We start from the raw sequence: 21,243 nt of genomic DNA, 5'->3' as shown, positions 1-21,243 counted from the left end.
TGTCTGATATGTTCAGTTCTTCATTTCTAAGTCATAGAATCACAGAATATTTAAGGCTGGAAAAGACCTCCAAGATCACCGAGTCCAACCTGTGACCAATCAAAAAGACCTTCTCGCTCTCTGCAACTCCCTGACAGGAGAGGGGAGCCAGGTGAGGGTTGGGCTCTGCTCCCAGGGAACAAGGGACAGGACAAGAAGAAATGGCCTCGAGCTGTACCAGAGATGGTTCAGGTTGGACATCAGGAGGAATTTCCTCCTGAAAAAGGTGTCCAGGCATTGGAAGGGGCTGCCCAGGGAGCTGCTGGAGTCCCCATCCCTGGAGGTGTCCAAGGAAGGACTGAACGTAGCACTCAGTGCTCTGGGCTGGATGACAAGGTGGGGATTGGGCACAGGGTGGACTCGATGGTCTGGGAGGGCTTTTCCAGCCCAAATGATTCTGTGATTCTGAGTATTTACCAAATAAAAATCCCAGCTCTTTACTGTAGTTATTTTCAGGTTCAGGGTGACTGTTACTCGTGGATCCAACGGCTTTGGACCAGTCCCATGTGGGAGGGCTGAGCATCTTTCAGCACTGTGGACAGCACAGGAAAGGGAATAATGTGTTTCTCCAAAATGTGTGTTCAGGCTGTTCTGGGCTCGTGTTGTGTGTTTGCACATATGGCTCGTGCTGTTTGTGTCTGTACAGTCTGAGCGTGAGGCTCCCCGGAGACGTTCAACTAACCCAGTTGAGCTGTCCCTGGCTCAGAACGTTCAGCAATGGTGCTGCAAGAGATGAAATTCCCTTGCAGATGGTAACGAGGACGTGTGGAACGGCCTCCTTTCGAGAGAATTTCTAATTTTAGTAAACCAGTTTTAAATTTCAATTTGTGCATTTTAAACCAGCCTAAAATACTACGTGGATGTATTTAATTACATTTGTATGCTCAGGAGCACTCCCTGAGTTAGTGTGTGCACAGCCAGGGGAGGCAGCTTTCAGTCAAGAGGGTTCCCTGTGATCAGTTGGCCTCGAAGTTTGCTTGATGGGAACCAAAATTCAATGTGGTGGAAAGCATTTAAATTTTAATTAGCTGTAGATTGGTCAGGAAGGAGAAGTTCTGCACAGCCATGGCCACTGCAGCCTCCTTCCTCCTGGCTCCTTTACCAGGGTACTGAGAAATCAGAAAAACTGAGTGAATTAGATTTATTAGAGGCTGAGTAGTGGTTATTTTCAATTTAGATAAACTTTAGCTGATGATGACTACAAAAAGCTTTAATAACTTTCTCCATTACCTCTGTAAGACCACTGTTCATTGAGATCTTCACAGGTTCCTCATGGTAGTGCCATCTCATAGCCAAAGAGAAGATGGAGGTTTTCTGCACCATTCTGAACCTCTGTGTTCTCAGACAGAGACCCTGAGCTCCCTGTCAGACAGTGGTAAATTAGTGAAGATGTCTGATTTAAAGGGTGGGATCAGATGAAAGGGTAGGAAGCTGACTTTTTAAATATTAATTTTATCAGTGATTGATTTAGTCTTTATCTTCTCCTTTTGATTCCCTCATGTGGTGAGAAATCCCCATATTTGGTATTATAAAGGTGGCTCAGCACTCACCTACACTGCAGGTGCACACAGCATTCAAGGGGAGTCATTCATTCTGCCAGCTGGGCATTTTTTAGTCATTTGTGATTTGACCCTCGTTTCCAACAGTATTTTTTCTGACTAAAACCTGGACTGGAGGATTTTGTTGTATATTAAAAGCCAGACAACATTTCTCCTACACTTAACAAGGTCAATGAACCTCCTAGTTCTGAGTCATTCCTTTGGTGTCTCACAGGCCAGAGTTTAAGAGTTTAAGAAACATTTTTCTGTGATCCTCCTCTCTTCTGAGCTGTAGCTGTGGTGCTGTGCCACAGCACACCTGACACAGGGCTTGGACCGGGGCCTCTGGAAGAGCTTGGAAGCTGCTGGCACTGGACGTGGGGTTTCTGCCTCCAGAGGGTCTGGGACACCCCACACTTCATTCATGGCAGTGACCAGTGGCACTGGATGGTTCCACTGGGGGTTGGACCAAGATGAGCTTTCGGGTCCCTCTAAACCCAAGCCAAGATTCTGAGTGAATCTGGCTGCTGCTGGGTGACAGGTCCCACCACGAGGCGGTGGGGTTTATCTCTAGGGAGGGAAGGTGGAGGAGCAGGGCGTGTGTCCCCTGGGCCTGAACACCCTCTCTCAGGGGTGTCACCCCCAAGAGCCACCCATCTCCTCTCACCAGGGCACCTCATCACCCAGTCCCATCTGGGGACCAGGCTGGGGACAGGTCTCCTCATGTGTCCTAGCTACCAGCTCTGACACTGGGAATCGTGTCTGTCATGGAGCAGCTCCAGCTGGACGGGGATTCCCCTCTGCGTGTGCCCCCTGCCCAGTGGGACTGGCTTTGATCCCAGGTACTGGGAGCTTCAAAGGCCATTTCTGACAGCGTCTGTCAGTTTGCAAAGGCCCCGGGAACATTGCAGGGAGAAATTCCCCAGGCAGGAACTACGCATTGGGTTTGATCAGGATAGAAATGATACATTTGAAAGAGCCACGGCCTAAAGCCATCCGAGGGTCGGGCTGTGCCTGGTGTGCACTGGGGAGCACGAGGAGGGAACAGCAGATTTCACCTTGCAGGGGCTGTATTTGTGTAATTGGCATCAGCTGTGCTCACGGCTGGGTATGAATTAGCATAGAGCATAAATATTCATCCCAGCCTCTGGAATAAAGTGGGAATATCCGCAGCGCAGGGTGTCTCGCAGGTGGTTGGATGCTCCTGCATGCTGACGCCCCTTCCCAAGCCCTTCCCAAGCCCTTCCCAAGCACCCAAGCCATCAGGCAGGGGTGGGAGCAGGGAGAGGAACCCCAGAGTGTCCCCGGTCCAGCACCAGCGCAGAATGAGGCCGGGCTGGGCGCCCACCCCGGGCAACCAACACCAATTCCAGTGAGTTCCGAGGGGTCTCTTGTCTGTACATGTCCTTAATTTTATTAATGGCTGGATGCCGTTTTCCAGGGAAATGCTTCCTTCCATTTGTGCTGTTTCTGCAACATTTGTGTTTAGTAATGGGCTGCAAACACCAAACTGTTGTGAATGTTTCACATATGGGAATTTAATGATATGAAGGAAAATGGGAATGCTGATGTTTCCTTGTGGTTTGTGATTTTGTTTAGGGTTTGCTTTTTTTTTTTTCCTGGACAACAAACCATTAGTGGAATGCTGTGAAATGTTTTGTGTTTTCTCCAGTTTCTTTGTTCCTCCCGATTTCATGTGTTGCCTTTGTTGTAACGTGTCTTTGTTTTCATATAAATAGGGATTAACTAGCCAGTATTCTGCTTATTTCGGCAAATAATCATTTGATGATGTGTTCCCTTGTCATCTGTACATCTGTTTAGATTTCTCCCTGATTAGGCATTTAGCAGAAGGACCTCAGGTGCTCAGGAGACATCTCTTTGTTTCATTCAAAGTTAGCAGGCACTGCCTTCATGGACATTGTTGAAAGTCTGTGATACCCAAAATACATTTCATCAGCTCCACTTGACTCTCCTGATACCTGTGTGACCTGCCAGCACCTGCTTTTCTCTTGGCTGGGCCATATTGGTATCCAAAAAGTCCTTGGAGTGACTATTGATCCCCAATGTAATTTTTTTCCAAGTTTACAGACAAAGCAGAGATAAAAGTATTAACACAATTCTCACAAGGCAAAATGTGCTTATTTCAAGCAGACCAGGTTTAAAAAGGGTTCATTTAAATTAAATGTCTAAAGTCTCAAAAACTGATGCTAAAAATCTTGTGTTTATGGTGTCTGAAACCAGCTCACAGACACCTGAGGGGATGGATGTGATTTCTTTCTTTCCAAAGAATCAGTGTCTGTACCACTGTAGTGTGTGAGCATAATTAATGCTTTACATCCATGTTTAATGTATATGTCTGTGATCCAGCTGGGAAGAGCCACAGATCCTGCTGCAGTGGGTGCAGCAGCACAGGCACCCAAGGCAATTTGGGCTGGGATTAGGGATTTTGAATAATTAGGCAGGGCCCAACCACCCTTCACAAGGGTTGTATCCTGGCTGATCCCATGGGATGTGCACAGCCCCTCAGCACAGGCAAACAGGGAAAAAGAGAATTAGAGGTCACTGGACATTTGTCATTTAAGGACTTAATGATTTTGCATGTTTATTATGTATAAGCAAAACCTCTCATAAGAAGGGAATGATTAAATGGCTCACATGAGAGACTTCTGGGGAAAAAATTTTAAAAATTACATTTCTTCTATATTTTGCAAATAAAAGGATATTCACATTTTAGTATTTTTCTTTTAAACTTATGAATTCAAAATTTCCAAAGGTGATGCCCAAGAAAAATGCTGCAAAATCATTAAAATGTTCGAGTGAGCCAATGTAACTGTGATGTGAATGTTAAGTTTTAATTTTTCTTAAGGTATCCTGAAATGGTGATAAGAGCATGGGGTGTTTTTGAATCACTTTAATGACAAAATTCCTGCCAAAAAAGAGATTTCCCTCTGGGTTGTCCCAGCAGAAGGGCGATGTTCCTGAAGTGATTGAGCCTGATGTTCACTGTCCAGTGTCCATGTTCTGGCTCCCGGGAGCGGTGCTGTGTTTCCGTGGGCAGGGGTTCTCCGGGATGCTGTTGTCGAGCCGCTGCTCCTGTGTGATTGTGTTCTGTTCTCCTTGTAGATGGAGGAGATTAAGTTTAAGGACAGAGCAGTCTTCGTGCTGGAGAGAGAGTTAGGGGTGCGAGCCGGGCATGCTCAGAGACTGCAGCTCCAAAAGGAGGCTTTAGATGAACAACTCTCCCAGCTCAAAGAGTCTGACCGGCATCTGAGCAGCCCCAAGCGGGAACTTCCTTATGCAAGTGGTGCAGGAGACGCTTCAGATCATTCGGGAAGCCCCGTAAGCACTTTCACGTGGTTTCACCTAAACAGAGACCAGAGGGCACCAAGTGACAGAATCTTGATGAGTGCTCCCTGGAGCAAGAGCTTTCCCATGGCCATGCCGGGGAGCCTGAGGCACCCGCTCCGTGCTCCTGCTTTATCCAAACCATTGATTTCAAATCAAACCCTGTCATGGGAGAGCCTTTGCTTTCTGTCGCTTTGTTTCCCGGTCGGTTTGGTTTGGTTGTGTCAGCAGGGGGAAATTTCTCTGTTCTTTCTCTCCTTCTCCTCACTGTACCATGCTCAGCCACCCGCCTTAGTCTGACAGTTTGACACGATTCTGCCAACAAACGATGCAAATGCATTTCTCACCAAGTGATGTATGTGTGCAGCTCTGGAACTGCGAGCACGGGGCTGGGGGGGCAGATGGACGAGGCCAGTTATAGAGGGAATGGGGTGGTGAGAGCATGGAACCCCCACAGCCCCCTGGGATACCTGCCAAGTGCTCTTGCTGTCAGTGGGCCACAAAGTGAATCAAAGACTTCCTAACCTTCTCCTTCCTATTTATTTTCTGCAATATCCAAAACATTCAATTTTAGTCACCCTTCCACAACGCCTTTTTCAATGTACCTCTGGCCCCCTTCTGCTTTGGCCTTCCTTTGCTCAGACAAACCCCTCAAGTAACTGACCTCGTACCTCTGACATGTGCAGGTTGTCCTCATTGCTGATCCTCATCAAGATTTCTTTTGCAAGAGCCTTGATTTTCTCAGTACAAGTGTAAAATTTATACATGAGCAAACCTATCTATTTCATTCTTTGGCCCAAGCCTCTCCTGCACCTGTTGAATGAGGAACCCTAGACCTCCCAAAAAGTGCCACTGGCACTGTGGGCTCTAATTTGCCTCTTTGAGTTGTATTCAACTTCTGCCAAAGACCAGAACAAGTCCTAGAGAAGGGGAAAGGTCTGTCACATTTGTCAACAGCTGTAACTTCTCTGAATGAGAATACATCTATCTATATCTCTATTCCTTTCTGATTTCATTTAAGCATTTTCACTCAAGTAAAGTGACAAGTGACCCTTTAGGACCCCATAAAGGTCACAGCTTTGTGGAAGAAGAGCTTTTGCAATGGCACAATTTCATGAATTTTCCCCATTTGTACTTCAGTAATTTTAATATCATTTTCTTATGGCCAAGACCTCAGTGAGCAATGTGTCTGAAGCTCTCAGTTCAACAGTGGCATCATTGGAACATGGCCTTCAGTTGGATATTTTCTGTTTCCAAGTTTACCATTTGTGACTTTGCATATGCATATACATATACATACTTCTGCATTTGCATTCTTTGTTACATTTCCACCCCTGACTTTCTGTTGGTCTCATCCTGCAGCTTTCCATGGTCACTTGGGTTCCATGGGTTACACTCTGCCCGATAATGTTTTGAGATGTTTGGATTTGGGATAAGAAAAAGTTTGAGCTTTGAAAACGTGCTCTGGCGTGTACACTTATGAACAGTTATTTGCAGTTGATCTTTGTTTTAGGAACAGCAGTTGGATGAAAAGGATGCCCGGCGCTTCCAACTGAAAATTGCGGAGCTGAGCGGCATCATCAGGAAGCTGGAGGACAGGAACGCCCTGCTGTCAGAGGAGAGGAACGAGCTGGTGAGGGCAGCAGGGATGGGGACTGGGGGACGTGCTGCCGGGGCCATGCCTTGTCCCAGAAATACCGGGATATTTCTCCTGTGCTGTTTGAAAATCCTGGCTGCGCCTCCTCAGCTCTCTGTTCGGTGCTGTGCCATGTCACACTCCTCTTGGCTTGTATGACAACGAATTTTTGAGGTGGCATTAGCTGGAATTATTTTTATTTCCTTTTAAAAATAAATGCATGCCCCATGTGGAACCTTTGTTTCACAGATCGAATATCTCATGAAGGAGGAATGATCTCTTCCCATAGGAAAACACCAAGAGTTTTTAATCAATTATACTTTTCACGAGGAGGAAATACTGCTAGTGGGATTGTTAAAGAAAACTATTAATATATTCACTGAAAAAGCTCCAGAGGTGTTAACTCTCTCTTTATCTTGCAGTTAAAACGTCTCAGAGAAGCAGAAAGTCAGTATAAGCCCATTCTGGACAAGAACAAACGCCTTAGTAGGAAGAATGAGGAGTTGTCACATGCCTTACGTCGAATGGAAAATAAACTGAAATTCGTGACACAAGAAAATATCGCGATGGTGAGAGTCTGTGTGTGCTCCTGGGAGAACAGGGGGGCTGGAATTGATGAGGCTGAGGGGGTCAGGCATCATCCCAAACCTTCTGGTTCCATAGGAAACTGTCCCCACTCCAGCACTTGCTGAGATGTGCTGTACTGTGGAGTGGTTTGTGCCTTGGACATGTTTGGTTTTACATAAACATGTAAAATGTAAAAAAACACAACGTAGGATGTACTTTAGCCTCGAAGACAAATAGCTCTGAAGGAAAGGAATGGTGTGAGCTTTGCACATGTTGATTGGGTGACTGCTCCCTTGGGGGCTGCTCAGCCTCCACATGGGCACAAATCTCCCCATTTCATGCCCCATCCCTGAAAGTGTTTCAGGCCAGGTTGGACAGGGCTTAGAGCAACCTGATCTAGTGGAAGGTGTCCTGTCTGTGGCAGGGGGTAGGACTGGACTGTCTTTAAAGTCCCTTCCAATGCAAATCAGTCAGGGATTCTATGATTCAGCTTTGACTTTCCTGCCAGAATCACCTAGTAATGCCTGGGAAATCTGCACTTGTGACTCTGCCCTTTTTTCCAATCAGAGGAGCAGGACCAGCCAGCACATTTGCAACCTGGATGTGAGACTCAACAAAAGGAGAGCAGGAGAGCTGCCAGAACAGCCATTAGAGACATGCACCACTCACTGTACAGGGAAGGGTTAGACAAGTCCTTTGGCAAAGCCTCCTGATCATTTCCTCATCTGCCCTGTGGTTTTTGGTTTTAGAGGCAAAGAACTGGAGCAATAAGGAGACCAAGCTCCTTAAATGACCTTGACCACAGCCAGGAAGAAAGAGAAGTTGATTTCCTGAGACTACAAGTTGTTGAGCAGCAAAACATCATTGATGAACTCTCCAAGGTAAGATGGAACAGTGCTGCTCTCACGGGAGAGTGACCAAGGGTAGGGCAGAGGAAGCCTAAGCAAGGGGTGCTCAGGGTCCTGGGAGCTCACAGGCACAGCAGTGGAACCTGGCAGGCATTTCTGTGCTTAGTGGTAATAAAAGTAATTGATCTGTGGTGCAATGTTTGGAAAAACCCTTTCCATCTGCATTGCACTGGCAGGACAGAACCATGTCTGGTGGCCAGATCCAACACCTGTGAGAGAAAGTGTCTGAGCTCCTTCAGCTGGAGACATCACTGGGGCTAAAGATTCCTGTGTACAGAGGGTGGTCTGCAATGCTGGATTAGAGGGTTTGCTTCTTTGTTAATACATTCTCAGTCTCTGGAAACAGAAAGCACCAAAATACTAATACTCCTCCAGAAAATAATTTTCTTTCCTTTCTTTTTAAGCCTGTCCACTTACTGATGTTATTTCATTCTTTTTTATCAGACCCTGGAGACTGCTGGCTATGTGAAGAGTGTCATGGTAAGAATGGCATTAACTTCCTCCCCATGTTTGTACACTTTAAATTGCTGTCTGAGGAAAGGAGGCAGAGTATAACAATATTTGTTCTCCCTCCCATTTCTGTTCAGCAGTGAGCTGGCACACTGTTTTCTCAATGTAGATGTTGTATCAGCAGTTGTTCACCAGAGAAAAACACAGTGATAGTGGAGAGGAAAGCTTTAATCCCACCACCTGCCCCAGTGGCCAAGAGCCATGTCCAGGACAGCTCTGCCACATGGAAATTGCATTTTTTAACTCAGGTTACCCCTGGCTTTGTGTCACCCACAATGGCCTGTGCTCAGCCCCTGCCCTTGCCCGAGTCATCCCTGTTATGACCAGCAGGGACTTTGTGGAGTTAAGCACTAATAGGTATTGATGGGATGTCCTGTTCCCCATTGCCAAGCAATGAGTGTTCGATTGTCCTCTGCCACTGCTGCTGACAGTGGGATTTGCCATCGGGCTCATGGCAGTGGCACATTGTCAGTGTCCCACAGTGTCATCACATCCTTCTACCAGCTGGTTAAAATGAAAGATCTAAGGGTTTTCCCTTTAGAACTTCCCCTCTACAATTCTGGGCTTTGCCTGGATTTGCAGTTTAGAACAGAGACTTTTTTCTCAGTGCTGTAAAAAGTCGACCTGACTCCACAAAGAGGAAGGAGTTCTTCCCAGTGAGGGTGGTGAGGCCCTGGCACAGGTTGCCCAGAGGAGCTGTGGCTACCCCAGCCCTGGAAGTGTCCAAGGACAGGTTGGACAGGACTTGGAGCAACCTGGGCTAGTGGAAGGTGTCCCTGCCCATGGCAGGGGGTGGAAGAAGGTGATATTTAGAGTCCCTTCCAACCCAAACCAGTCTGGGATTTGATGATTCCATGATTTCCTCTGATTGGAAAAAAATGCTGGCAGCAGTAAGTGCTCAGACCTTTTCCCAGGGTCACTAGGAACCTGCAGATCCTTAGAGACGGAGCTGACTCTGAAAGTGCTGAGTTCAAACAGCCCCTGAATTTTGTGCAGTGGGGCTACTGTGTGTGTGCACCTTCCAGAGGCACCAATAACCACCAGGGCCAAGAGCAGGACCAGTCTCTGCTTCTCTTTCTTGGCAGAGAGAGCAGAGCCTGGGCGTGGGCTGGAGTGCTACAGTCACCCACGGTGCAGCCCAAGGTCTCACTGCATTGTGTTGCTTATAATCAGCTTTATTTTAGTTAGATTTTCATGGACATAAAGAGCAATAGCTACTTGTATATGCAAACCTGAAAGATGTTGGAGTAAACTAACCCATGCCTGGTGACAGTGTCCAGCAGTGACATTCCTGTTTCTTGCTTGCCCAATGGCTCCCAGCACTGATGTGGTTAATTTGAATAGCAGCTCTCTGCAAACAGCTAACACATGTCTCTGGTTCTTGCAGGAACGTGATAAGCTGTTAAGGTTCAGGAAGCAAAGGAAAAAAATGACAAGAATTCCTAAGGTAAAAAGAAAAAGCTTGTACAGTGACATGCTGATGGGCAGTGCTGGTTCTGGGGTGCTCCGGGTACCTCAGGGCCACACGGAGGAATGTTCTCCTGAAGGGTATGCAAATGGGTCCTAAGCCTAAATTTGGGTGATGTAGTTCAAGGACATTCACAGACCGTTTGGGATATTTAGGAAAAATCTGGGAGGGGCAGGGGACCCCTTTGCATTGCACATTCTGAGCCTTTCCATGCTCTAGACTTACCCTGTGGGACTTTGGTGGGATGTGGTTGTCTTAGGAGGAGACAGATTTTATGAATTAACACATCTCAAAATGATCTTCTAATGGTACTGCCTGAAAACATGTGTATGTTTTAAATAATTCATGGTGATGTTTAGTAACATGCAAAAATTGCCCGTTATGAGAAGCCGTGGTTGGAGCTCAGGGAAAAGGGAATGTTAGTTAATGAGAACTTGGCAGGGTGTTAATGTAAATATTAACACTGTAATGGCACAGAAAGGTTTAATGTCAGAGACTATGAGCACTCTGTGATCTACAGATGAAAAATTAGGGTGGGGTTGGAGCTAATTAATCTATAAATAACTAATTGAGGTCGATGGGAGATAACTCCTGCCATCTTGCACATGGCAGGCAGGCCTTCCAGAGAGGGCCACATGCTGTCTCTCTCTGAAAGCTGGGTGGAATTTTGACCAGAGGCCTGGAGTGCCAGGACACGGGGAATGGCTTCCCACTGCCAGAGGGCAGGGTTAGATGGGAGATTGGGAAGAAATTCTTGGCTGTGGGAGTGGTGAGGCTCTGGCATAGGTTGCCCAGAGAAGCTGTGGCTGCCCCATCCCTGGAAGTGTTCAAGGCCAGGTTGGACAGGGCTTGGAGCAACCTGGTCTAGTGGAAGGTGTCCCTGCCCATGTCAGGTGGTTGGAACTAAATGATCTTTAAGGTCCCTTCCAACCCAAACCAGTCTGGGATTCTGTGATTCTCCTTCAAAAGTTACCCACTGCAAATTAAAATAAAAAGCCAAAATCTAGATATGTTTTTGTAAATCATCAATTAAAATATTTTTTGATCTGTGAAATGTTGTCTTTGGCTTTCAAGCATTTATGGTAAATCTTCCTTTACCACCACTCCCTTCATTCTTTTAAACAAAAAGCAGCTTTGAATGGAAAACTGGATTTCTTCAAACCATAAACACACTGCTGTAGTGATTAAATTCACATTTTCAAATAGAATACTTGTTGAAGATCTTAAGTTTTCATGTGACAGTTGTGGTGATGACAGGGGGGACATCGTGATGATGATGATGGATTAAAAGGCATTTCAGTGCACAGGTCCCACCTTATGCTGAGGTGAACACTCGGCGAAACGGGTGCTTGGCCTTAGAGAAACTGGGAGGAAAATACATTTAAAAAGGCAAGGGCTGTGAGGTCACACACTGTGATACCTAATGACAAATATGGCAGTTCAGTGATTTAAATCATTTTAGCTGTTGTCACTGGCATGGGGTGAAAACACTTCCGTGTATTCATGTGTAAAGAGCTGCGCCAGTTCCCAAAGAGCAGCAGAGTGAGAATTCCCAACAGCCTGGCACTGGGGTTTCTCCCAGGTGCCCATGTTCAGATCCCACAGAGGCACAGTTTATCCGGGTGCCCAGGGCCAGTACTGTCCCCAGCTCAGGGGCTTGCAGGGCCCATGGCTTGGCCACATTCCCTGACCTTTGTCTCTGCCAGAAGCCGGTTGTGGAGACATTTTACGGCTACGACGACGAAGCTTCCCTGGAGTCAGATGGTTCCTCCATCTCCTACCAAACTGACCGGACAGACCAAACCCCCTGCACTCCTGAGGATGACTTAGAAGAGGTACTCATCAAAAATCGGTGTTATTTTGGTTTGCAAACTCACTGCTAGTTTTTAATGGAACTCCTGGTCTGTTCTATCATTCCTCTCTCACCTCAGACCAAAAAATTAACCATTTGTATTAAATTTGATACTGTGCTTGTTGGTTGGTATCTCTGGAATTCAGGTCTTCAGTAATTTCACAGCTTGTAGCCAAGCTGGAAATGATATATCACAAGAATATTAAATTTACAGCAGGTTTATACGTCAGAGGTCTAAAAAGGCTGAGAAGTCAGACAATCCTTGGGAGGTCTGTTCACTCTGAGCTTGGCTGCAGGCTTGGGCACGTGTAGTTTGGGTCAGATCCTTCTGTTTGCCATTCCGACCTCAGCCCAGAGCAATGAGGTTTGTGTTTGGGGAAGGAGCAGGAAGCATTCCCCTAAAGCTCCAGGGTCCAGGGAAAGGCTGGTTCCTCACTGGATTATGGAGGTTGGGCTGTTCTGGAGCTCTCAGTGCAGAGTACACAAAGGTAATGCAAATCAAAGAGATTATTATTCCCGGTATTTTACAAGGCTTCCCTACAAATGTATTCCTCAGTGTGTGTCAGATCACTGGACCATTACACTGTTCTGGGTTTAACAAGAATCTTGTAACAGGCAGAAAATTGCCACTGATGAGTTGCAGCCTTTCCATGGTGCACTGGCTGCAGGTTCTCTGCTGCCCATTCACCTGTGCCATGGGCTGTAATTAGATCTGTCAGAGGCAACCTGGACAATCCCTGTCCCCATCATAAGAGATCTGTGATGGTTACCAGGTGTGTGCTGCACTGCAGGAATCTGAATGCATTTGTGAAGGCATGAGCCTGTTTGTTTTTCCTTCCTTTATGTTTTCCCCTGTTCAGCTGGTGGGGAGATGGTACCTGCACCCAGCAGCGTAATTTCATTTCATGTTGAGTGAAATATTCCGGCCAGCCTGACATGAAAGCATTTCATGCTGGATATTGTAAGGAGGGTGAAGAAGATGAAGGGCTCCTTTCATGTTGCTGTCACCACTCCTACAAGTATTAGCTCTGGATTCGTGTTTTAATAATTGAGTGAGGCTGTCAGGCTTGGCTTCCTCCCCAGACTGGAAACCTTTTGTTGTTTCAAGAAAGTTGTGTTTTCACCTTTAATGTGATGGTTTTCCCTGTTACAGTAAGAAAGGGTGATGCATCATTAGTGTGTTACATGGATGGCAAGTTTTTATCTTTTTAAGGCAGGGGATTATCTTTTTATTTCTGTATTGCATTTTCTGGAAGTGTTTAGGGGGAGAAGAGAAGTAGTCTGAGGGCACATAAACAACATCCTTAGTGCTGTGCTTCCCAAATTGCATTTCAAAAGTGATCATTTTGGCACTTTTTAGAGAAAAACATGCCTAATCCACTCTGTGTTTTGGTTGCAGGGCATGGCCAAGGAGGAGACAGAGCTGCGGTTCCGGCAGCTGACCATGGAATACCAGGCCCTGCAACGAGCCTATGCTCTGCTGCAGGAGCAGGTCGGAGGGACCCTGGATGCAGAACGAGAAGTTAAGGTCTACATGGCTTATATTACATGAACATAAAGGGTTGGAATTGTAAGGGGGGGGGAGGGGTCCAATTGTACCTGCTCAGGTTGTTCTCAATCACACCTGCAGCAGCCAGGCTGGGAGTCAGCCAGGGGGGCTTGGCTGGGGGTCTCTGAGTCTCTGACTCCAACCAGCCTCCCAAAGAAGGGTTTGCTGAGGATCCACCATTGCTGCAGCTGAGTCTTTTCACCTCTGATAAGTTTAAGGGAAATCCAGAGAGAAAATTTTACGGGAAATCCTTGAAATTAAGCTCTTTTTCTATAAAGAACTAGGACAGATAGCCTTAAATGTATAATGCGTGGTGTTTAATTCCTTCTGGGATCTGAGAGATTACATGATGCCTCATGAAATGTTTAGAAGGCTTATAGCTGAGATTTTTTTCTCTTAATTAAATTGCAAAATGCCCTGTGCTGCTCTGCCTGCCCATGTGCTTATGCAGCCCCTGAGGCTCCTGACAGCTGGGCTAAAGTATTGCATTTGTTATGAGTTTGTTGTATGTTCCAAGGAGTTAGAAAGGAGTTCTTGGCTGTGAGGGTGGTGAGGCCCTGGCACAGGTTGCCCAGAGAAGCTGTGGCTGCCCCATCCCTGGAAATGTGCAAGGCCAGGTTGGATGGTGCTTGAAGTAACCTGGGCTAGTGGAAGGTGTCCCTGCCCATGGCAAGGGGTTCAAACCAAACAGCTGATGTTTAACAGGAGAAAGGCACCTGCAGAGCCTTAATTTGATCCTACATCTGTTGTGTGAAGGTGTTATCCAGGAACACTTATAGTAGATCAAGGTGAAATGCATGAAAACTGACATTCCCAGACATTCCCAGAACTCTGATGTGTTAGGGATTGCACTTGGAATGAAAATCATAGTGAACCAAGATATGCCCAACTAGAAAAGTGACTTGATTTTAATTTTTCCACAGTGAGCAAAAAGAGAGATTAGTGTAGGTCATGCAAACAAGATCATTTTCAGTGTAAATAACACGATAAAGAGCAGAGAAATGGTTTGAGGACAGAAAGTGTTCTATAAAACTATTTAATGAATAAGGCAGCTGATAATAACTGCATTTATTCTCCAAATGTGTAGGAAGGTGTTGTCTGTATACATAAGCAGGAAGATACAAGTATAATAAACAATGACACACAGTACAGGAAGACCGTAAATAGGTACTAAACAGGTAAGGTAGTAAATCATAGATAAGGCAGTAAATCGTAGATAAGGTGGTAACGGCACAACAGTCAATGGAATTTGCCATTCTCCAATCTTATATATGTGGGGTCTGCCCTGAGCTTTTTAACTTGCCCCAAACTTAAGGGAACCAGGTGTGCCCAGAACTGTGGCATACTAATTTTCATTTGTTTTCATAGAGAAATGGCTTTTTACACTCATTGTTCCAGAGCAGGGAGGTTGCTGGCTGCAGCCTGCCGTGACCAACCTCTGCTTCACTGATTTGTTAATCTGGACTTAAATCTCAAAATCATTATCCCACCTCACAGACTTTATTTGATTCCTGGCTGATGCTGTGTGCTCAAGTTCATTCTGCCAAAGAACTTTAAAAAAATCACTTGTTGAAAATATTTGGTGTTTTGAGTATTTTCTGTACCTGTGTTAGCTTTGTTCTTTTGGAGAAATTTGTATTATTTATTGATTCGTTGGTTTTTTTCTTTCTCCGCCGTATCCCACAGACACGTGAGCAGCTCCAAGCAGAAATCCACCGGTCCCAGGCTCAGATAGAAGACCTGGAGAAGGCCCTGGCTGAGCAGGGACAGGTAACACCACAAATGACTCCAGCCCTTCTCCTGCCTACCTGCTGGGGAACCAGAAATGTTCCCAGGTTGCTTCCAGCTTGTGTAGTACTTTTCCAGACAAAAACCAACCAAACAAACAAACAAAACAAAAAGAAAAAATAAACAGAAAATTGTTTTGAGAACTTTAAAATAATATTAAATCATTTCATAGTTGCCTTTCCAGTTTAACCTCCTATTGTTGTTGCCCTTGCTGATAAACAGTGTTCTGGGCTTTGTGGGTTTTATATATCCCTCAGACTAGGAGATTAATTTCCAAATAAGGTTTATTTTGCCTGATCTTCAGAAATATGTCATTTGTATTTAGCAAACTAGAAATTTAATAGTAGACACATAGCTGGAAATATCCCCTTTAATGCAAATTTTTGATCTGAAAAAGTTTTTTAATCACTGGAATGTTTCCATTCTATTTGTGTACTACAGACTCCATTAAAATAAGATGGCCAAGTTTAGCTTAAGAAGTTATTTTAGGAAACAATGAAAATACAGTTTCGCATGCAGTGTTGCTCTGTCCTTCTATATGTGAGATTTAGTGAAATACTTGCTGCTGTGTTGGTGCTAAACATTGCCAGCTTCACCTTCTGTGTTGGTCCTTTCCTTCCCAAGGACATGAAGTGGATTGAGGAGAAGCAAGCACTCTACAGAAGAAATCAGGAACTAGTAGAAAAGGTGTTCAATGCTTCTATTTGTATTATTCCGATAATATTTGTAGCTGAAGGGATGCAGAAAGGGCAGTATTTTAATCTGTGTTGCACAGCTCTGTAGCAATAATTTATGTGTAATACAAGATCCTTATAAACCTCTGGGGAGAAGTGGGTTTCCAACATTCCCTGTTGGCCCACACGTGTCTGGTGCGAGGCCATGTGAGGATGGTGGCTCTGGGGGAGAGCCCTGTGTCCCCCCATGACTGGGGTCATGTGTCCCTGCTCATGATAATCCTGGGGTGGGTTGGGACCCCCAGTGCTCCCACTGCCCCCGGGGGGGTGGGCTGAGCCCCCAGTGCCCCCAGCCCTGTCCCAGCAGGGTCAGTGCACAGTGGATCAGGAGTGACTCTGCTAACAGTGCTAAGGACGAGTTGCTTTGTCTCTTTTGCAGATCAAACAGATGGAAGCCGAGGAAGCTCGTCTGAAACATGATGTCCAAGACGTGAAGGACCAAAATGAGCTTCTGGAGTTCAGGATCTTGGAGCTGGAAGTGAGCACGTGTGGCAGCCACGGTCCTGCCCTGGGCTTTGTGAGCCGAGGCCGGAGGCACTGGTGGTTTGGGAACAGGGGTGTCTGGAGAGGGACACACTGCACTGAGTGAGGCCACAGGCCTTGGTACAAAGTGCTAATAAAAGGGGAAAACCCCAAGCAACCAGGAATCAACACTGATATTCACCATAGATTGTTCTGGCAGTGTTACTGCTTAAGTAGTTTTAAGATCCAGAAAATTGGCCCATGCTGTAAATGTGCATCTTACTGTTCTCCTTCTGTCCTGAAAAGGCAAAGAGGTAAAACCAGAATGGATCATCCCTGGGAGAGAAAAATAGAAAGGAATTTTTTTCATTGCCAAAAATGATCACAGTGTTTCACCTCTTGCTAAATCTGCACAGGAGGAATCAGGTAGCCACTGTAGTTACTCCCCTGAGCCTTCTGTTTTCTGTATCCCTACCTGTACAGACAGAACCCGAGAGCTCTTGGAAACTGGTTCTGAAATTCTCCAAGGAGACATTAACAAAGCAGCCACTTACAAACAAAATTTCAATGCAATCTGTATTGTGTATTTATTATGGTATAGTCTTGTTGAAATCTATTGTTGCCCAGAGAAGCTGTGGCTGCCCCATCCCTGAAAGTGTTCAAGGCCAAGCTGGATGGGGCTTGGAGCAACTTGGGATAGTGGAAGGTGTCCCTGCCCATGGCACAGGGTGGGATGAGATGGTGTTTAAGGTCCCTTCCAACCGAAACACTTCCATGACTCTGTGATGTGACTGACACACCAGAGGGGGTAACCAAGGAATTACTGTCCTTTCAGGAGAGGGAGAGACGGTCCCCTGCCATCAACTTCCTGCACGGCCCGTTCACAGAGGGGAAGAGCCCCCTCCAGGTGTACTGCGAGGCAGAAGGTGTAACAGTAAGGGATTCTCCTTTCCTATCCTCCTCTCCCTAAACAAAATCAGACACACTGTGCTGACTCCTGGTTCTCCATTTCTCTCTTGTCAGGACATAGTAGTAGCAGAGCTGATGAAAAAATTGGACATTTTAGGGGATAACGCCGTAAGTGTATGTTCCTTTAATAAATTGTGCATGCTTTGGGGAATACTTGTCCTCGTGTCAAGCGAGCAAGGCCGCCTGGGCTTGGTGCTGCACAGCCTGTCCTGCTCTGTTTGGGCTGCGAGCGAAGCATTTTCTGGCTTTTTAAGGTTCTGTTACCAGCCTGCTGAAGTGCCACACAGGGGCTCAACGTCACCATTTTGTTCTTAATATTTCTGTCATTTGGAAAATAACGTTGCTGTTTGGTGTTTTCTGGCCGCTGGTCACATGGTTTCTTGATTTGCTTGCTCTGCGTTTGCTTTGCTTTTGCATTTCAGCAGCTGCGTGTTTTAATTTTGTTTAATGACCTATAAACCCCTGATAGTAACCAGGATATTAAACAAAAGGTAAGCAAATAATAAGAAATTTGCAAGTGTTTTCCTTCAGCAAGTGGCAGTGACTAATCACACAAATGGTTGTGTGCATGGGAGATCCATGTGTCCTTGTGTATCTTCTCCTGTGCTCTCCTCTCTCAGCAGAGCACCTGGGGCTGTGAGGGGCTGAGGAAAGCAGAGCCCTCTCCAGCCCAGGGTCTTAGAGAGCCCTCATCCACTCTGGGGTCCTCCTGGGGGACCCCACCACCTTCACTGGGGCTGCAGAAAGATCTCCACCATTCTCACATCTCTGCACCCCGGCTGCACCCCAGCTCTCCCTGTGCCTCTGGAAAGGTTGGATAACAGGGCAACACCATTCCCAGGGCTGCAGGGCAGCCTGGAAGTAACAAAACTATAAGTACCTGAGGGTGGTGAGAACCTGGCACAGGTTGCCCAGAGAAGCTGTGGCTGCCCCATCCCTGGAAGTGTCCAAGGCAACCTGGGCTAGTGGAAGATGTCCCTGCCCATGGCAGGGGAGTTGGAATGAGATGGGTTTTAGGGTCCTTTCCAACCCAAACCAGTCTGGGATTCTACAGGTCTATCCCTGCTGGACAGCACTGTCACTGTTCCCAGGCTGTGCCTTGAATTGAAGCTCATCCCAGTCACCCTGATCACCACCTTCCCCCAGCCCCGTGGGCTGATGCTGCTCTGGGTCCAGACACAAGCGAGGCCCAGCCGAGGGGATTCCCTTCTCCTGCTGTATCTGTGTCAGACTGAAGTTTTGGGATGAAATGCAAACCCCAGTTTCACTACTTTGATTTTATTAAAAAGCAAAAGAAGATGGATGGAATAACCAACATCTCAACAAATGCTTCCCAAAATCATGGCTTGGCTGGCAAAGTGAGGACTGTGCATGGGATGGACACTGTGTCTCTTCTCTCAGTGGCACTTTGTGCTGAGCTTGATCTTGTCCTGTGTAGCTGTGTGTTTACTCCCTTTGGGTAAAAATAGATCCAGTGCCACCTTTTTTATTTGGTAAATATGAGAATTTTGGGAGAATTAACTGTGTATGATAAGGATTCAGTATGAATACTGACAATGGCTTTTACAACAATGTTGCATTACAATACTAATTTTCTCTGCCTTGGTTTATTGTTCCTTGAACATATTTAATTTCAGATTTATTTAATGCAGCAGTGGCCTAAGTAGTGGGTTAATAACAAGACACTGGGATTTGTTGTAATTGTATTTTGTTTTGATGCAGAACCTGACCAACGAAGAGCAAGTAGTCATCATACAAGCAAGGACTGTCCTCACATTGGCTGAAAAGGTAACAACCAGTGCATCACTCCTCAGTACACATGTGCCTCTCAGAATACACACTGGTGATGTAGATGATGGCTCCATCACAAAACACCACAATGCTTTATGTGGAATTACACTAGTTTTTGTCAAAGTAAAGGTAACATTATGGCAATGCAGACAGACACTGCTTAATTTAAAATAGTACTGAACTAACAAAGCAATGTCAGAAGGTAATGGCCAGGCTTTGAAATACGCCATTTTTTCATCACCAATATATAGAAAAGAAAAATATAATTGTATAGTTAATTTTGCTTTTATTTGAGTACTTGCCGTGTGCTGACACACCCTGAGCCCCAGGGAAGCTGGGCTCACAGGCTGTGCCCTGCTCAGGCTTGGCTCTGCTCTCTGTCTGTGCAGTGGCTCCAGCAGATCGAGGTGACGGAGTCGGCGCTGCAGCAGAAAATGCTGGACCTGGAAAACGAGAAGGTACCGGGGAGGGAGCAGCAGGGGAGGGGCTGGAGGACCCCTGGTGGGGTGTGGTAGTCACTGACAGCCCCTTCCTTGGTCCCCAGGAGCTGTTCAGCAAGCAAAAGGGCTACCTGGACGATGAGCTGGACTTCAGGAAGCAGTCCCTGGACCAGGCTCACAAGGTGAGGGACATCAGTCTTGACTGAGTTATTACACCTCAATTAACTCACCCGGTGTGATGTGTGTGGTCTGTTCCCTGTGGACTCCCTGTGGAGTATGACAGGCTGAGTGTTAGCCAGATCCTCTACACCCTGAGCTGACAATGAGTTCCTCGTGAACAGAATTCCCTGGATTTGGGCGGCACTTGCAGGTTTAGGAAACACAAGTTTTAATTTACCAGAGGTTTTGGTAAGGAAATTATGTTTTCAGTAACTTTTCTTTCCCAAATAGATATTTTAGCCTAGACATTTCCTTGGATCTTGGATTACAGCCTCTGTAACCAAAGCAGCTGGAGGGATTCTGGGATTCTGTAAGTTTGAAATGAAACTACTCTTAGGTCAGGCTCATCATTAGCTGATCCTAAGGCGTTTTCACCCATCCCTTCAGTCATCAGCTGTTTTGTTTCCTTCAGTGAGGGAAAGGTTTAATATATATTCACAAAAGACATGAATACATAAATTTTCATCTCTATTTCATTTTTGCAGTTCTGTGTAAACCTTGAGCACAGTTACACTTTCTGAGGAGCAATGAGTATTTAGGGCTGGTTTTGGATCCTGTTTTCTCTTTGTATCTCAAACCATTTGGGGGAGCTTTTACTCCATACACTCTCTGTCCTGTGAGGATGACTTTTATGACTGATTTTGCCAGACACTGAGCTGCATCTGGAACCAATGCACAGTGGAAACCCTGGGAACCACACAAGCACCCCTTACCTGCGGTCTCAGCCTTAACATCTTACAGGGGAAGTTCCCTGCCCATGGCAGGGGGTGGAACAAAATGTTCTTAACATCTCTCTCAACCCAGACCAGTCTGGGATTTTGTGATTCCATGATCTCTTGCAGCACTGAGCTGCCCTGAGAAGCAGTTTGGTGCAACCAAAGGGTGAATCTGCAGGACTCATCCTCACACTTAAACCCTGACAGCAGAGATCTGCTGGGTCTTGGGTGAGTTCTGAATAGAGCCAGAAATCTGTGTGGAAACTCACAACAGCAGCAGAGTGGAAAAAGCATATGGCATAACTTGAAACTCCTGGGAATGTCATGGAGTATGCAGGAGAGCTCAGACATGGAGCCATTGCTGTGAATTCAGGTGTTCCTCAGCACCCCTGCAGCTCACAGCCATGAGATGGATCTCCCAGTCCAGGATCCCAAATTTACCAAAGGGCCCAACAACAGTTCAGCTCCTCAGCTCTGCTGCTCATGGGGAAGGAATGAGTGCAATGACTCTGTGCAGCCCATGCAGAGGGGGCAGAGGGTTATTTAGTTTTCCTGTATTTTTTGAAGGCATCACACACATATCCCAGGCACAGCGCTGGGCTTTGCTCCCAGGCACAAATGCAGCCTGAAAGCAACAGAAAGCTTTGTTCTGCCCCACAATTCGAGTGGCAAAAGCTCTTCGGCATTATAAAATTTGCTTCACTTCCATGTT

General features: G+C 46.1%; 1 protein-coding gene across 32 annotated transcripts in view; it reads left to right on the top strand.

The window, feature by feature from the left end:
• JAKMIP3 (Janus kinase and microtubule interacting protein 3) overlaps nt 1-21,243 on the top strand; it is a 69,775-nt gene that overhangs the window by 30,639 nt on the left and 17,893 nt on the right. For 10 of the 32 annotated variants that reach the window (XM_064663471.1, XM_064663470.1, XM_064663458.1 and 7 more), the window contains 16 exons: nt 4,701-4,916; nt 6,436-6,555; nt 6,981-7,127; nt 7,875-8,006; nt 8,478-8,513; nt 9,931-9,990; nt 11,718-11,846; nt 13,263-13,391; nt 15,099-15,182; nt 15,825-15,887; nt 16,314-16,412; nt 17,232-17,330; nt 17,420-17,479; nt 19,088-19,153; nt 19,546-19,614; nt 19,701-19,778. In XM_064663471.1, the coding sequence (XP_064519541.1) occupies nt 4,701-4,916; nt 6,436-6,555; nt 6,981-7,127; nt 7,875-8,006; nt 8,478-8,513; nt 9,931-9,990; nt 11,718-11,846; nt 13,263-13,391; nt 15,099-15,182; nt 15,825-15,887; nt 16,314-16,412; nt 17,232-17,330; nt 17,420-17,479; nt 19,088-19,153; nt 19,546-19,614; nt 19,701-19,778 (1,587 nt within the window). The remainder of the gene's footprint in view (nt 1-4,700; nt 4,917-6,435; nt 6,556-6,980; nt 7,128-7,874; nt 8,007-8,477; nt 8,514-9,930; nt 9,991-11,717; nt 11,847-13,262; nt 13,392-15,098; nt 15,183-15,824; nt 15,888-16,313; nt 16,413-17,231; nt 17,331-17,419; nt 17,480-19,087; nt 19,154-19,545; nt 19,615-19,700; nt 19,779-21,243) is intronic. The other 22 variants (XM_064663465.1, XM_064663480.1, XM_064663475.1 and 19 more) reach the window with 13 other exon arrangements.

This window comes from Pseudopipra pipra, chromosome 8, assembly GCF_036250125.1.
Source record: "Pseudopipra pipra isolate bDixPip1 chromosome 8, bDixPip1.hap1, whole genome shotgun sequence".
Lineage (NCBI taxonomy): Eukaryota > Metazoa > Chordata > Aves > Passeriformes > Pipridae > Pseudopipra > Pseudopipra pipra.
Note: the sequence above shows the minus strand (reverse complement) of the source record. Positions and strands in the feature narration are given on the sequence as shown.